Source organism: Bos indicus, chromosome 2, assembly GCF_029378745.1.
Source record: "Bos indicus isolate NIAB-ARS_2022 breed Sahiwal x Tharparkar chromosome 2, NIAB-ARS_B.indTharparkar_mat_pri_1.0, whole genome shotgun sequence".
Classification (NCBI taxonomy): Eukaryota; Metazoa; Chordata; class Mammalia; order Artiodactyla; family Bovidae; genus Bos; species Bos indicus.
In genome coordinates, this window is record NC_091761.1 from 90,926,150 (window position 1) to 90,943,883 (window position 17,734).

Sequence of the window (17,734 nt, forward strand, 5' to 3'; positions counted from 1 at the left end):
TGTTCATTATTATTATCATAACTCCTAGGCTCGTTGCAAGGAAAAATAACCTGTTATATAGAAGAGCAGCCCTGAATGAATTTCATCTGCACGTATAGCACAGTTAAATCTTGAAAATGTACTATTGAATAACAGATTCAAGGCACAAAAGTTTTATTTATATGGAATAGAGAAATGGTCAAAACTAAGCAGGTAAAAAATATAATACTATTATGAAAGCAAGGAAATGCTTACCATGAAAGTTAGGATAATGGCTTTTTCTGGGAAGAGGGGTCATAGTAATGACCCAAGAGCAGGTAAGGGTTTTGGGGGAACCTAGATGTTCTATTTCTTGGCCTGCTGCTGCTGCTGCTAAGTCGCTTCAGTTGTGTCCGACTCTGTGCAACCTCATAGACAGCAGCCCACCAGGCTCTCCCGTCCCTGGGATTCTCCAGGCAAGAACACTGGAGTGGGTTGCCATTTCCTTCTCCAATGCATGAAAGTGAAGTCGCTCATTCATGTCCGACTCTTCACGACTCCATGGACTGCAGCCCACCAGGCTCCTCCGTCCATGGGACTTTCCAGGCAAGAGTACTGGAGTGGGGTGCCATTGCCTTCTCCGTTTCTTGGCCTAGGTGGTAACTATATGAGTATTTACTTCATAATAGTTCACCAAACACTACATTTGTATTATCAACAGTTTTGTGTATGTGGATTATGTTTTGTAATAAAAATGGTTTAAAAGAAGGAAGCCAGTTATCAGAAAAACTAGGAAACAAATTTAATAGGAAAAAAGATAGCTTTTCTTAATACATCTTATTTTGCTTTCCTTATAAGAATGGGCACAAGTTATGATCATAATGAAAAGAACATCAGTCAGAGGGGTAGGAGTTATTTGTATAATGCAATTTATATTTTGTTGTCTGGTTGGCAAATGACTGGAAGATACAACTTCCACTTTTATAGTCAGGTTATTTTATGGTCATTTTCTGAAGGATCTTTAGTATGAATTCTGGATTTCGAAGTATCATTTATATGCCAGTTAGAAAAATTGCCTAGCGATCTCTTGAGTTATTTGACTTTTTGGTTTGATTCTGTATTGTGAGAATTTTAATTTGCTTTTGGTTTGTTTTACATAATGAATATTGGAATGATTGGATTTCTGTTGTAGGCTCAAATTAGCTTTTCTCAATTAGGTTATTGATTTCTAAGAAATAGAAATAATTATTTTCAAAAGCTTTTGTGTGCAGTAATGATACTTTTGTTTTGTCATATCTACATGTAAAGCTGAAAAATAAAATCTGAAAAAAATAGAGACAATTACATCCTGGTAGAATTATACCAAAAATATTTTGAGAACATGACTAATGGTGTTTCTTTATACTTTTATGAAATTTTTTTGAAGGTAGCATAGTCTGCAGATTAATCTATATCTCCTGTTTAATTATATTTACTGAGAATTTTAACCTATTTATTTAAATGTTGATTTTAGACTTATTTAATGACTTTATTCCAGTGAAATATAATTAACTTTGTTAGTTTTAGTTTATTCCTTAATGAGAGAAGCATAATCCTGCAATTCAGTCTTTTCAATCACAAAGAAACTATTTTAAAGATATTAAAATTATTATAAAGACTTACAAATTAAGTTTGATAGATTTTACCTTTCCTTTGTTTTCTTTTAAAGTTTTTATAGGGAAGAGGGTTAATGCAGTTTGTTTCGCTTTCTGTCTTTAGTTTTCTGCTGTTCCTTTTATAATTCAGTCATAGAATGCCTAAACTCAACAGAATATGAAATGTTTTGTTTACTGTTGTGATTTGTTGTATTTGTTTCTTACAGGCTAGTTCTGTTTACAGTGATTAACAAGGCAAATTAAATTTAAAATGATCTTAAATATTCAAGTTTAAATACCATCTTGGGAAAAATAAGAAATCTGCCTCCACTCAGTTTGTTTTTGGGACATTAAACATAAACATTAATCTGATTATGATTATGGTATAGTTGCCATTCCAAACATAATAATTAAAACAAGTCAACATTGTTTATTCCTTGTAAAAATGTTTGTTCAAAACACTGAGCTGCACGGTATATCATCATTCCTGGAACAGTATTTAGCAATCTGAATTATTTTGCTAAGTAATTCATTTAACTCTGATCACATTAATTGTTTTGATTTTAAATGTTTTTCTCTGCTTTTATGAGAAGCACATGCTTAAATTTTTTTTAAAACTTAATCCCTAATTTGCCTTTCCGCATTGAAGTTGTAAAAGATTAAGGAGCCAACATAACCAGTTTGTGTTATGTTTAAGATTTCCTTTGTTGCTTATTGCACATGCAACAATGTTGTTCTTTCTTTGACACAGACCCAGACAAAGGCTAAGTGTAGCAAGGAAGCAGACAGCACGCCTCCAGTAGTGGCCCCTGCCTGGCTCCAGGATTTGTAAACAGAAACATCCCAGGCTCCAATGAGGCAGACAGCAGTTCCTTGTCTGTTATGCATTCAGGAAGCGCTTGCTTTCACAAGCCCAGACATTGCACACAGGCATACATAGCAGTGTTTACATTTGGCTGAGTATTTAACTGAAAAAGCTAATAGGGAAGAAGAAAAGGGTGTATTAGAACTAGCGGGACACAGCAATTTCAAAGATAGCTTATATATAGCATATATGTTTCTTTTAAATATATTTTATAAAAAGAAAAAAAAAGTTTGTAGTTTTTTTGGTAAACGCTTTTTTTAATTACACACGTGTGTGAATACACATATTGAAATATTTTTCCTGGAAGTTTTTCAGGGATTTCATATTTTAGATCATGTGACATATCCTGAAAGCTTTTAATTTAAAATATTTAACCATTAGCATGATTTTAACATGTTTTAAAATCTATTTTAACACCCTTTTCCTTACTATTATGTGGATTAATAATCTCTATTTTAGATTTTGCATTATTTTATGAAATGTTATGTTTAACTTTTTTGTGCAAATTTGAGAATAAAAGCAAAGAGAATGCTGAACCTTCAGAAAAAAAAAACTAGAGGAGTTAAACAGAATTTTGGAGTTAGAAGGACTTTGGAAGTCACCAAGTATAAATACCTTTTGAAAATGGTTTTATTTTAATAGCAAACTTACAGGAACAGCACGGAAGACAGACAACATTAAAAATCTGTTGTTGCATGTAGTACAACTCTGAAAAGTATAGTAAATGGGTGGAATATACTGTATGATGATAATGTTACAAACACCATTCAGTTGCTGTCAATAAAAAGTTTGCTTAGTTTAAAAAAACAAAAATCCAAGTGGTGGCATTGTCCAGAAACATTCAACAGGTTTATTTATAACTATTATGACATTGAACTGCTGAAACTTGTTCACTGAGACATTTTGACTTGCATTTGTGCTTTTGTGTGTCCACATTTATATTAAAAATTGACATACAGGTTTAAATGGAAAAACTGCCAATACCTGATCTGTCCTCTACTTTTCCACTCAGAATCCTATCTTTTGACTCCACAGGGGGAAATGTCTAATATTCAAAATTATGAATAACAGGAAGGAGAGGGGAAAAAAATTTTTTTTTAGAATGAAATGTTTTCTGTCAGAGTGGGTTCTTAAGCTTATTTTTCACACATGTAGCATACTGGTTGAATGTCTTTTGGCATAATTGTTACACATTTTTGGCATGGGTAACACACAGGTTTGTGTCTTCAGTAAAGGCCAAACACACAGGCTTCATTTGCTTCCTGCACTGTGAAAGTGCAGATTTGTTTTGACTTCCTGGGTAATTTCTCATACCAGATATTGAAAGGAAAGTTTGGAAATCAAATTTCAGTGAACTCCTAATAATGTCTAATTTTATGGACTGCTGCAGTACCGAGTCTCTATCAATTAATTTTCTTTACTATTAGTGGCCACAATAGATGCTACAAAATTTTTCTATTAAATTTTCTCTATTTTTAGAAAAGTCCCTTAGACTTTTTTAAAAGTGTGTTTTCTTAAAATTTATATTCACTTATAACAAATTAAGCTGTCTGTTTTTAAAACCTGAGCTAGATTATAAAAACCTTAAGGTAAGCATATTGACAACATAAAGAAGAGATTGCAAAGGATGAGATGGAAAAATTGGAAATCAGATGCAGTAATCCAGGAAAACTCAAAGGTGTGAGAATCCTTAATAGTCCTTGAGAATATCACCATAGACTAGTGGACATCCAAAATTATGGCCCAGTCATGTAGAAATTTGCTCCAGTATGTTTAGTTTGAGAAGGCATAAAAAATACACACTTTTTAAGAGCATTTTATACAAAATGCTTTAAGTTAAAAAAAATATTGTAGATACTATCTTTTTTAAAAATTGTATTTATTTTTAATGGATTGCTGATTGCTTTACAGTATTGGTTTGATTTCTGTCATACATCAACATGAATTAGCCATATGTGTACATATTCCCCTCCCTCTTGAATTTCCCTCACATGTCCCACCCTTTCCCACCACTCTAGGTTGTTTCAGAGTTCCTTGAGTCATACAGCAGATTTCCATTGTCTGTCTGTTTTACATAGGTTAGTATATATGCTTCCATGCTACTCATTGTCTTTTACTAAGATTTTTTGCTCTTCTGTACTAATCATTTTACCGTGGTGCTACTGGGCAAGGTAAATTGGAATCGGTAGAAATAAGGAGCTTAGTTCTAAGTATGTTGTTTAGATAGCTCTAAAATATTCAATTGGGAATATAAAGTATATTTGTTAAAGGAATGGTATGTACATCAATTGATTGTTGTTGTTGTTCTGTCTCTAAGTCATGTCTGACTCTAAGACCCCATGGGCTGTAGCATGCCAGACTTCCCTGTCCTTCACTATCTCCCGGAATTTGCTGAAAGTCATGTCCACTGAGTAGGAGATGCCATACAACCATCTCATCCTCTGTTGCTGCCTTCTCCTCCTGCCAACAATCTTTCCCATGATCAAAGTCTTTTCCAATGAATCAGCTCTTCGCATCAGGTGGCTAAAGTATTGGAGCTTCAGCTTCAGCATCAGTCCGTCCAATGAATATTCAGGGTTGATTTCCTTTAGGTTTGACTGGTGTGATCTTGCTGTCCAAATGGACCCTCAAGAGTCTTCTCCAATACCATAGTTCAAAAACAGCAGTTCTAAGGCACTCAGACTTCTTTATGGTCCAACTCTCGTATCTGTACATGACTACAAAGTTATGTCTCTGCATTTTAATACACTACCTGGTTTTGTTATAGCTTTTCTTTCAAGGAGCAAGTGTCTTTTAATTTCATGGCTACAGTCACCATCAGCAGTGATTTTGGAGCCCAAGAAAATAAGTCTGTTACTGTTTTCCATTTTTTCCCCATCTATTTGCCTTGAAGAGGTAGGACCAGATGCCATGATCTTAGTTTTTTGAATGTTGAAATTTAAGCCAACTTTTTCCTTCTCTTCTTTCACCTTCATCAAGAGGCTCTTTAGTTCCTCTTTGCTTTCTGCCATTAATTGAAGTCACTCAGTCATGTCTGACTCTTTGTGACTCCGTGGACTATAGCCTACCACGCTCCTCCGTCCATGGTATTTTCCAGGTAAGAATACTGGAATGCGTTGTCATTTCCTTCTCCAGGAGATCTTCCCACCCCAGGGATTGAATCTGGGTCTCCTGCATTGTAGGCAGACACTTTACCATCTGAGCCACCAGGGAAGTCCATTCTGCCATTAGGGTGGTATCATATACATATCTGAAGTTATTCATATTTTTCCCAGTAATCTTGATTCCAGCTTGTGATTTATCTAGCTTAGCATTTCACATGATGTACTCTGGATGTAAGTTAAATAAGCAGGGTGGCAATACACAGCCTTGACGTACTCCTTTCCCAATTTTCAACTAGTCCATTGTTCCATGTCTAGTTTTAACTGTTTTTTTTTTTGACCTGCATATAAGTTTCTCAGGAGGCAGGTCAGGTGGTCTGGTATTCCCATCTCTTTAAGAATTTTCCACAATGTGTTGTGATCCACATGAATTGTTTAAAAAGTGAAAGTCACTCAAATGTGTCCCAACTCTGCAACCCCATGGAGTATACAGTCCATGGAATTCCCCAGGCCGGAATACTGGAGTGGGTAGGATTTCTCTTTTCCAGGAGATCTTCCCAACCCAGGGATCGAACCCAGGTCTCTTGCATTGCAGGTAGATTCTTTACCAGTAGAGCCTCAAGGGAAGCCCAAGAATACTGGAGTGGGTAGCCTATCCCTTCTCCAGCAGAATGCAGTTATTTAATGCATATATTCTAGAAATCAGCTGTTTATGTCTTAATCTAAGAGATTTTCAAGGTGCATTCACATAATTATTTGTACACAGCTAAATAGTTGTGTCAGATAAAAGCTTGTGAGTTCTAGCTCCTCAACATTGGTTTAGAGAATCCAAATTTTGACTCTTCCTACAAGTTTCCTGTTCAAGAATGTCTTCATTTAGGCCAAATGTGAAACATAGTGCCTCATATTTCCATCCTTGTGGTTTTTCTACATCTGGCCTGTTCAGAGGATATCACTTGCCTTTTATTACTTATAAATTCAGCAGTTATATTCTTATCAAGCATGTTTAAATCACACCCCTTAAAACATCTGTCAGTGGCTCAAGTACCATTTTTAAGACTGGGTACATAGATCTCTTCTCAGCTATTTCAGGTTTTCTTTGCATAGTAAAAAACATATAATGACTACAAAATCTATTGAATTCCACTACAGAATAAGATGGATTTTTATTTAGGTTTCTGACCCCTTTGTTTTTAAATCTTCTCCATTACTTAAAGATAATGCCATGTTTATTAATTTTGCTAAATAAAATGTGGATCTTTTGCAGAAGAAAACCTTACCTGATTATGGTTCTAATGGTAGCCATTGCTTTGTAATCTGAAAATGTCATTATCAAAACCATTTACATATAGATAATGCTGAACAGGCTGCTGTCTGAATAGATATACAACTGTGAGAAACATTTTTTTGATTTACGACTGCATTTGTTCCTTATAGAATCTGTTCTTTTTTTATTTCTGTAACATTCTTGTTGGCTTCATAATCAATGCCAAGCTTCTCCTCATAAACACCATTCCAAAACTTCTGATTTCATATCAGTCTGATCTATCTAGCAATGATTTTTCAACAGCTTACAGCTATGCAGAACAGTTTAATTATATTCATACTTAACATCTTTTAAATGGTTTTTTTTCTCCCTCCCCTTCTATAGATCATTCTAAATAAATCATTTGATTATCCCATGTCAATGATTCTTCTAAGATGTAGATAGCCCGGTTTATTTGATTTATTATGTGCCTATTTTCGGAGAAGGCAATGGTACCCCACTCCAGTACTCCTGCCTGGAATATCCCATGGACGGAGGAGCCTGGTGGGCTGCAGTCCATGGGGTCGCTACGAGTTGGATACGACTGAGCGACTTCACTTCCACTTTTCACTTTTCACTTTCATGCATTGGAGAAGGAGGTGGCAACCCACTCCAGTGTTCTTGCCTGGAGAATCCTGGGGACGGGGGAGCCTGGTGGGCTGCTGTCTGTGGGGTGGCATAGAGTTGGACACGACTGAAGCGACTTAGCAGTGCCTATTTTAGTAATCTTACAGTGTTTTTATAGTCTTATAATGTCTTGTAGTGTTTTTAAGACATTATTAACTCATGTATGTGTTTGAATTACACAAGAAAATAAATACCCATTTAAATAATTAGCCTTTCTAATTTGGAAATAGGAAATCTTTGTTTCATATTAGATTTGTGAATTTTATTAATCCAGTTAGAGAACAGCTTCATTCTATCAAAAATAAATTTTGTCTGTCACATTTGCTACTGATAATTTGTCTCTGTATATCCACACTGAATTGAGTCTCGGGGACAGAGTTTGTGTGAAATGGAAGAGAATAACTTTATTGCTTTGCCATGCAAAGGGGGCAATAGCCAGCTAATGCCCTCAAAACTGTGTCCTAACCTGGGAGAGATGGTTTGTGAGGAGTCTCACAGTCAAGGAGTGGGGTTGCCTATAAGGACCTGGGTTCCTGCAAGGCCTGCATCCCTTTAATTTAGGATTCATCTAGTGGTCTCCTGATGGGATTCTGGGATTCTGTGGTAACTGTGACCTTCTCTCTGGAATGAAGAATGCTTCATCAGCTAGTTAACATGTTCCATTTGGTGGAGGTTTTAGTACTGTAGAAGAACTCAAGGATATTGATATGTATATTCCTTGAGGAGGAACCAGGACCCTGCTTCAGAACTGCACTATTGTTTCTTGACTGCTCCTCCATTTCTCTGCAGCCCTCTCATTTTATTGATTAGCAACTGTTTGGATCTATCCTTTGAAACTCAGGGGAAGTCTTAAAGGCTGAATGAAACCTATTTCCTTCAAACAAGAAACAGGGGACATGGGGTTTTGTGCCCAGAAACCCCACAGGGTCCTTCTTGGTTTCACATTGGTGCTAAGATTCTAGGCAGGTACTTCTTTTTAAATGTTACATGAAATTGGATTTAATTTCGTATGTCCTTTTATTATTTCATTATAAATTGTAGTGATTTCCTAAGTTTTTACCTTGGGAAACTGCAAGTAGAGGAGCAAATTAAATCCAAAGAAAGCGAAGAAAAAGAATAAAAGTTAGATGAGGGATCAGTTGAGTTGAAAACAGGAAATTAATAGAGAAAAAGCAACAAAACCAAAAGCTGGCTTTTTAAAAAGATCAATAAAGTTGATAAACTTCTAGCAAGGCTTCCAAGATAAAATTAAAAAAATAAATATCTAATAATCAGAAATGAAAAAAATGTCATACCTACAGATCCCATGGATAGTAAAGGAAAATTATGAACAACTTTTTGTTAACAAATACAATAGCTTCAATGTACTGGACCAATTCCTTGAAAGGACAATTGTACTGGACAATCTACCACAACTCACATGGGGAGAAATATATAATCTGAATAGGTATTTATCTATTAAGGAAATTCAATAAATAAATAATGCTTCCTTAAACCAAAAGTACCAAGCTGAGATGGTTTCACTGTTTAATTCTAGCAACTGTTTAATGAAGAAATGATGCCGGTTATCTACAACTTCTCCTAGAAAATAGAAGCACAGCTACCAGGCATTTCAGTGTTGTGGGTCTATATAAAATAATTTGTATGATTAAATATATGTGCAATTTTCAATTATTACAAATTTGTTATTAATTTTTCTTTTCCTTTGATGCAAAAACATTGCTGATTTGACTGTATATTGATATAGCCTGTCTGTAAGTAGTTAGCAAAATACCGGATAGAAAGGATGACTGTATTTAAAAATTTTACTTTCTTTTAGGTCCACCTCATTCATTTAACCGAGATGAGACAATAATCATTGCATTGGCATCAGTCTCTGTATTAGCTGTTTTGATAGTTGCCTTATGCTTTGGATATAGGATGCTGACAGGTAAAAATGCAGGTTTTTGTTTTGTTTATTATTTATTTTGTAATGTTTATTAAACATTGTGTTTAATCAGAATTGATTTTCTTTAAAAAACAATTTTTCATTGTAAAAAGCATCTGTTTGCTGCAGTAGCCCTGCAGCCATCCTTCTGTCTTAAACTTTTTCCCCTAGTTTTTGTGAAAGGTTTCAAACGTAACAGAATACTCATCACCCAGCTTCGATGATTATCACATCTGTACATCATCTATAGGCCCACTCACCCTACCTTTCCATGCTGTTGGATTATTTTGAAATAAATTGAAAGTATCCCTCATCTATAAATATTTTAGTATTATGTCTGGAGTATAAAGACTTAAAATATATATAAACACAATACCATTTTCACATCTAAAAATAACAGTAATTAAAAATAATTCCTAATCATCAGCTGTCTGCTACTGCTGCTGCTGCTAAGTCACGTCAGTTGTGTCCGACTCTGTGTGACCCCATAGACGACAGCCCACCAGGCCCCTCCATCCCTGGAATTCTCCAGGCAAGAACACTGGAGTGGGTTGCCATTTCCTTCTCCAATGCATGAAAGTGAAAAGTGAAAGTGAAGTTTCACAGTCGTGTCTGACTCTTAGCGATCCCTTGGACTGCAGCCTACCAGGCTTCTGTGTCCATGGGAGTTTCCAGGCAAGAGTACTGGAGTGGGTCGCCAGTGCCTTCTCTGCTTCAGCTGTCTAGTTGGTTCTAATAAACGTTTGATTTGATAAGCTTTTTAGGAAATGAGCACCCGTTCATTGATTTGAATAATTTTAATAAAACCTTCCTTAATATTTCTGTCCATTTCTTAGGGTTTTACACTGGGTGTACTGGAACCATCTCCCAGAGTTCAGTTTTCATGTTATTCATTATTTATCTTCATTTATAGATGATTGTTAGTTTAGTAAATAGTTTTAGTCCCTTTGATATTAGGTATAAGTTATGCTGTCTATCCTTCTGCAGATCTTCTATTTAACTGTAATATATAAAAATGTATAATAAATATTTTCACTTTTAAGAGAACCACGAATTAGGAAGTTCTTTTTCTAATTTCTGTAGGAGACCGCAAACAAGGTCTTCACAGTATGAATATGATGGAGGCAGCAGCATCAGAGCCCTCTCTTGACCTAGATAATCTGAAACTGCTGGAGGTAAGATTGCATTCAGATTATAGACTGTTTTTTTGTTTTTTTCTGTCCACATAGTACATCTGAGACAGTGATTAATTCATTTATTCAATGACCATTTATTATGAATTTTGTGTTAAGACCTCTTCAAGGCACTGAGAATGTTGGTGACCAATACAGATACATGAGGCTTATATTCTAGTGAGAAGGAGTCTACAAGAGGGTAAATAAATGAAGGTACAGTTGACCCTTGAACAACATGAGTGTGAACTGTATGGTTCCACTTGTACACAGATATTTTTTCAATAATAGATATTACTACACCATCCATATTTGATTAAATCTGTGGATGTAGAACCATGGACCAGAAGAAGCATGTTTGTATGAGGGTCACCTATAAGCTATATGTGGATTTTTGGACTATGTGGAGATTAGGTGTCCCTAACCCCACATTGTGGAAAGGTCACTATATATTTCAAGTAGTAGTAAGTGCTATGGAGAAAAAAATGCAAATGAGATGAGAAAGTTACAGAAAGGGGTTAGTAAGGAAAGTATATTAAGAAAGGAGAAAATCTTTGAGTAGAGACTTGAACAGACTATGGGAATACAGATATACAGATTCTCAGAGAAAATGTACAGGCAAGGAATCCATGGTAGATGCCAAATAAACATTACTTGTTTGTGTTTTATGTATTGTATAGGTACATACAAATATTATGTTTTGCATAAAATTAAATTTTAATTTGGTTATATCTCAGAACCTGTGTTAAAAGTCTCACCATGATGAATGTTTTTATGCTGTTTATTAGGATAACTGAAGTATAATGTCTAAACCAGAGACTGTTAAATGATAGATCTGGTATATAAAACATTTTAAGAACTTTCTTTTTGGGAGGAAAATACAGTAAAAGTGAAAAGCAAAATTCAAAAAAGGTATTTCAGTGCGTAAAGAATTGATAAAGAGCTGGTAGAAATCAACATGAAATAAACAATCCATTAAAAATAGACAAAAGAGATGAATTGTCAATTCACAGAAGTATGCCTAGTAGTAGTAGTAGTGGTAGTCGCTCAGTTGTGTTCCACTCTTTGCTATCCCATGGGCTGTAACCCGCCAGGCTCTTCTGTCCATTGAATTCTCCACGCAAGAATACTGGAGTGGGTTGCCATTCCCTTCTGCAGAAGATCTTCGTGATCCAGGAATCGAACCTGGGTCTCCTGAATTGCAGGCAGATTCCTTACCATCTGGCTTCCCTGGTGGCTCAGACAGTAAAGCGTCTGCCTACAATGTGGGAGACCTGGGTTCAATCCCTGGGTTGGGAAGATCCCCTGGAAAAGGAAATGGCAACCCACTCCAGTACTTTTGCCTGGAAAATCCCATGGACAGAGGAGTCTGGCAGGCTACAGTCCATGGTGTCACAAAGAGTCAGACACGACTGAGTGACTTCACTTTCTTTACCGTCTGAGTTACAGGGAAGTATGCCTAGTAAATGTATAATAAGATGTCCTGTTTACTAAATTGGAAAAAATATGAATTAAAACCATTAGGATATTGTTCTGGATTGAGTAAAAGAAACAATCCAACCATTGCTTTTTACCTTTGCTTTGATACAGCCTTTCTAAAGGGCAATCTTATCTGTTTGTAAATATTTAAATTAGGAATAGTGAATGAAATATAACAAATAATCATTAAATAAATGGTGGTAAATTCCTAAGCTTTTTTCAGTAAAAAGGCAGAGAAGTTCCAGAAGCCAGAAATGAAGAGAACAGTTGTAAATTGCTGGGGGTTTTGAGTAATTTTTTATTGTATTATACTAGAATCTATAAATATTATGTTGTGAAGACTGTATTCTGTTCTATTCTTATAAAGTGTGTTCATTTCATTGTTGGTTTTGGTAGGCAGTTATCTTCGTTAGGCATATTACAAACTTATCTCTTGTTATTGATCCTTTACCTGGAGTCTGTCCCACGCATTAGTTGGATTTCCCACTCTCTGACTCTTCTTTTTGGGATTCTGCCTTCATTCTCCATCGGCAATTGTTGCCCTAAATTCTGTTCCCTGGTTTCTGAGGCCTGAAAGATTTTCTATTGCAATTTTTGATCCCAATAACAGTGCAGATTTCAGCCTGCTCACAGACTGAACACTATAAAATGAATATCTCAGGCTATGCCATTTCTTTCTTTTAAATGTTAACTCCCCTCAGGATCTACCTTCTTTTGTTCATTCCACCACATTTTTAGATTTCTTTTAAAAAATTTTGTTCAGAGTTTATAATTGTCATCTTTGGAAGGGCTGGGTATGGTACTTGTTTCTGAGCTGTGTAGGATGCCTAATTTGTTAGTTTATTGATAATGGAGTAATTCAGACTAAGCGTTAGAGACCTGTTGGATACATATGGATTTATACTTTAGTAAATTTGATTGTTCAGTTGTGAAGAAATAACATCTTGCTTTTTTTTCAAAACAAACTTACAGCTGATTGGCCGGGGTCGATATGGAGCTGTATATAAAGGTTCCTTAGATGAACGTCCAGTTGCTGTAAAAGTATTTTCCTTTGCAAACCGTCAGAATTTTATCAATGAGAAGAACATTTACAGAGTGCCTTTGATGGAACATGACAACATTGCTCGCTTTATAGTTGGAGATGAGAGAGTCACTGCAGATGGACGCATGGAGTATTTGCTTGTGATGGAGTATTATCCCAATGTAAGTTCTTCTTAAAAAGTTTACTGACATTTATGTTAATTGGATTTGTAAGAGGATCCCCATTACATAGAGAGTTGCTGTTTTGCAAACTGAGTATTAATGGTCTACAGTGAAATAAGGATTTTATCCCAGAATGTGAATGAAACTGTTTAGTGCCCTGAACCTCTGTCACTCTGTCTCTGTCTGTCTCTTAGCAAGACTTCTTGATGAAGGAGGCAGTGCTTTGATTGACATTTACTCTGATGCGTGCTCTTTATCTCAGCCTGGTAATAAAGAATTTATGGATGAGGACCTTGAGTAGCAATGACACATATATTTACAAAAGCCTTCTGATTGTAAAAAAGTTTTCTACTTGTAAAACATAATAGGATAATTTGGTTTTGTCCTGGTAAAATATACCGTGTAAAGAAACAGTTGTAAAGAAACCGTGTAAAGAAACAGTTTTTCTATCTTGTTGATAAATCAAAGAAGCCTTTAAAATGAAATTAAATAACCTTTCATAATTTTTAATACTTGAGGCATAAAAATTGATAATGTCTAAATTCTACTTTCCATTCTCTCTTCCTTTCTCTAACCACAGAAATGTCTTTTCTTACTTCAGTGTTCTGAAATGTCATGATTCATTAGACCTCCTTTGAATCCTGACATATGCAAATCCCTTTATACAGTTGCTCACTTACCTCCTCATGTTCAAATAAAGTAATTCCACTTTTTCTCCCCTTCCCCTTTTACTTTTTTCCCTCCGTATAGGGATCTCTATGCAAGTATTTAAGTCTCCATACAAGTGACTGGGTAAGCTCTTGCCGTCTGGCTCATTCTGTGACTAGAGGATTGGCTTATCTTCATACTGAATTACCACGGGGAGGTAAGACAATGACAAGACTCTGAAAACCATGTGGGGACACAATTCACAAAGGGAAGCTTTATTTGTGTCTTCAGAATAAAAGTATGTTTTATATTACAGCAGATAGTTGTTTAAAAGATCTAGTGTGAGGAAACGTATTTGAAATTTAACAAGAAGAATAAGAAAAAGGACTTCATTACTCTAGCCAAGTCATGGATTCCATTGAGATTTTAATTAAAGCTATGAACACTCTCCCTGTAAAGATACACGTATGGGCATACTTTAAAAAATATTCTTGTGATTGTAGGGGTTCTCAATCTTTTGAAGTTCCTCTCTGGCCCTAGTTTAAGAACCTCTTAGCTGGACTGCATTGTATTTTCCTTGTATTTATTTTGCTTATTTAAATGAACTACAAATGCATTGTTACTTCTTTAGGTACACATTCTGTAGTTTGGTTGGTCTTTAGTATAAAACCCAATTGTATCTTTTTATAAATCAGTGCTTCTCTTAGCTAGCATTGCTGCTGCTGCTGCTGCTGCTAAGTCGCTTCAGTCGTGTGACTCTGTGCGACCCCATAGATGGCAGCCCACCAGGCTCCCCTGTCCCTGGGATTCTCCAGGCAAGAACACTGGAGTGGGTTGCCATTTCCTTCTCCAGTGCATGAGAGTGAAAAGTGAAAGTGAAGTCGCTCAGTTGTGTCCGACTCTTAGTGACCCCATGGACTGCGGCCTACCAGGCTCCTTCGTCCATGGGATTTTCCAGGCAAGAGTACAGGAGTGGGGTGCCATCGCCTTCTCCATAGCTAGCATTAGGTTTGTTCAAATTTATCAGGGAGGAGAATAAAACAGATTTCAATGAGAATGACTATTTTTTTCCTTTCTCATGTAAGAATCTAGACAGAGACAGTCTTCACATTTCTTTTGGTAGCACCATAGTAGTTTTAGGGGCCCAGACTCATATATTTCTCCTCCATTAATCTTTATATGTAGCTGATGTTTTCAGGATCACCTCATTGTCCATCATGCTATATGCTAATCAGAGAAAAGAAAGAATAGAAGGAAATGCCCCTTTTTACTTCCAGAAGTCCCACTCTTGTGCTTGTTTTCTTTCCCAGAGGTTAGTCCATGCTTTCCCACCACACTTAGCTGCAAGGGATGTTTCAGTGCAGTGTATGTGTGTTTGTTAGTTTTAGCTAGGTGCATTGCTGCTTCAGATAACGAGAATGCATGGTGAGGAGTCAGTCTTCGCCAGTGTGTCAATACTGAATGGTTGTATTATGTCAATGAGTATAGTGCTATAACTACAGTTTTATTTAGCCTTTATGTACATTTTTGCTAGTTTTCCAAAGCATCTTTTTAAATATATTTGTTCTCTTCACTTTGTTTCAAAGTACACCTCATATCATATCACAGGCCCCTCAAAATTAGCTTTGCTATAAAACTGTCTTTGCGTTTACATCCCTTACAGCAATTTTCTTGCCATACATTCTTTTTTCACTTTCTCTGACCTCTGTAATGAAGAGAATTTTTAATGTATCAATTTCTTAGATCTTTGTTCCATTGTATAATAGCATGGATCATCATTTTTAGCTGCTGCTTCATATATAAGTAATTTCTCCTGAATAATTTATCAGTTCATTTATCTTGACATCTTGCTTTTCTTGAATACAGAATTGGTCAATGTTATTGCCTATGTCAGCAACTTGATGCACTTACTTTAGTGCGTTAACCATTTGTATTGTGTTTCTTTATTCTTAAATATTATAACTCCTTTAAAGAGCTGGCTTAAAACAAAAATTAAAATACCATCCTATCCTCCTTTTCAAAGCTCGCATGATTCAGAAAGTTTTCCAGTCAAACTTTGGCTGGAAAGAATGATTGCCATCATATAGGAGTTTTATTTAAACACAGATTCTATTCTTAAACATCACCTTATATTATTACTGAATAGTTAACCTTAAATAAAAAAACAACTGAGTATATGCTATTGTAGAAAACATCAGTATAATAGCTATTTAAATTTTTAGTACCTAATTATTTAAAAAATATTCCGCAAATCACTTTGGTCAGAATGGCCATCATCTAAAGGTCTACAAGAATAAATGCTGGAGAGAGTGTGTAGAGAAAGGAATCCTTTTATACTGTTGGTGGAAATATAAATTGGCACAGCCACTATGGAGAATAGTATGGAAGTTCCTTAAAAACCTAAAAATAGAGTTACCTTATTATCCTAAAGTCCCATTCCTGGGCACATATCCAGAGAAAACGATAATTCAAAAAGATACATGTATCCCAGTGTTCATTGCAGCACTATTTACAATATCCAAGGAACGTACATGTCCATCAATAGATGAAGATAAGTAAGATATGATATATATAAAAGGGAAATATATATAAATTATACACACATATAAAGGGAATATTGTGTTATGTGCTACTGAGCCATGAAATAATTCCATTTGCAGCAACATGGATGGACCTAGAGATTATCATACTAAGTGAATTAAGCCAAACAAATATCATATGGTATCACTTGTATGTAGAGTCTGCAAACAGAAAAAGATATAAATGAACTTATTTACAAAACAAAATAGACCTACAGACGTAGAAAACAAACTGTGGTTACCAAAGGGGAAGGGGGAAAAGGATATGGACTTCAGTAGTTGTGACTCTTGGGCTCTAGAGCCCAGGCTCAGTAGTTACTGCACGTGGGCTCAGTTGTTCCACCTTTTATTTCCTTTATAATATTATCACAAAGTATTACCCTAGTTTCCCCTCTTGCTGGCTCACTGACTCATTGCGTTGTATTGGTATGGTGTTATACAAACATTTTCAGGTATCTCTATAAATTTTGTTATATAAATATCAGCTCAAGATTAAACCATATATACTTATGTTCTGGTTTTATCCAGAATAAGAAATGTAGCTCTTTTACTAGTTGAGTGAGCCATGTTAGTACAAACTTTAGGAAGACTGGACCAGGAAGTAAGTAGGAAGGGGAACAAATGAGAAAGAAATCAACTCTTAGAAACCTAATAATTGCTATTTTTCTTCCAGTTGTGCTATTGCGTTTTCCTCCCTGTATCAAAGGAATCCTTTTTTTTTTTCCTTTTGAGCTTTTATTTGGTATTGGGCTATAACTGATTAACAGGGTTGTGATAGTTGCAAGTGAATAGCGAAGGGTCTCAGTTATATTCATCCATTCTCCCACAAACCCTCCTCCCATCCAGGCTACCACATAACATTGAGCAGAATTCCATGTGCTATACAATAGTCCTTGTTGGTTATCCATTTAAAATATAGCAGTGTGTACATGACCATCCCAAACTCCCTAACTATCCCTCCCCAGCCCTGTAAGTAAGTTCATTTTATGTCTGTGAGTCTCTTTCTGTTTTGTAAGTAAGTTCATTTGTATCATTTCTTTTTGGTCAAAGGAATCATTATCTTCTGTCTTTGGTTTTATTGTTGGTGAAATTGCAGTTTAATACATGTTAATGAGAGTAATAAATGTAAATACTGAGTCTTTTGTGCCTAAATGTAAGCATTCTGTTTGTTTTTATCATTGACTTTGTTCTCATTGCTCTATTTCTTTATATAACTAAGAAGTTATTTTAAATTT

General features: G+C 35.5%; 1 protein-coding gene across 1 annotated transcript in view; it reads left to right on the forward strand.

The window, feature by feature from the left end:
* Positions 1-17,734, forward strand: part of BMPR2 (bone morphogenetic protein receptor type 2) — a 151,866-nt gene that overhangs the window by 106,027 nt on the left and 28,105 nt on the right. The window contains exons 4-7 of the mRNA XM_070770285.1: positions 9,311-9,421; positions 10,502-10,593; positions 13,042-13,272; positions 14,023-14,137. Of these exons, the coding sequence (XP_070626386.1) occupies positions 9,311-9,421; positions 10,502-10,593; positions 13,042-13,272; positions 14,023-14,137 (549 nt within the window). The remainder of the gene's footprint in view (positions 1-9,310; positions 9,422-10,501; positions 10,594-13,041; positions 13,273-14,022; positions 14,138-17,734) is intronic.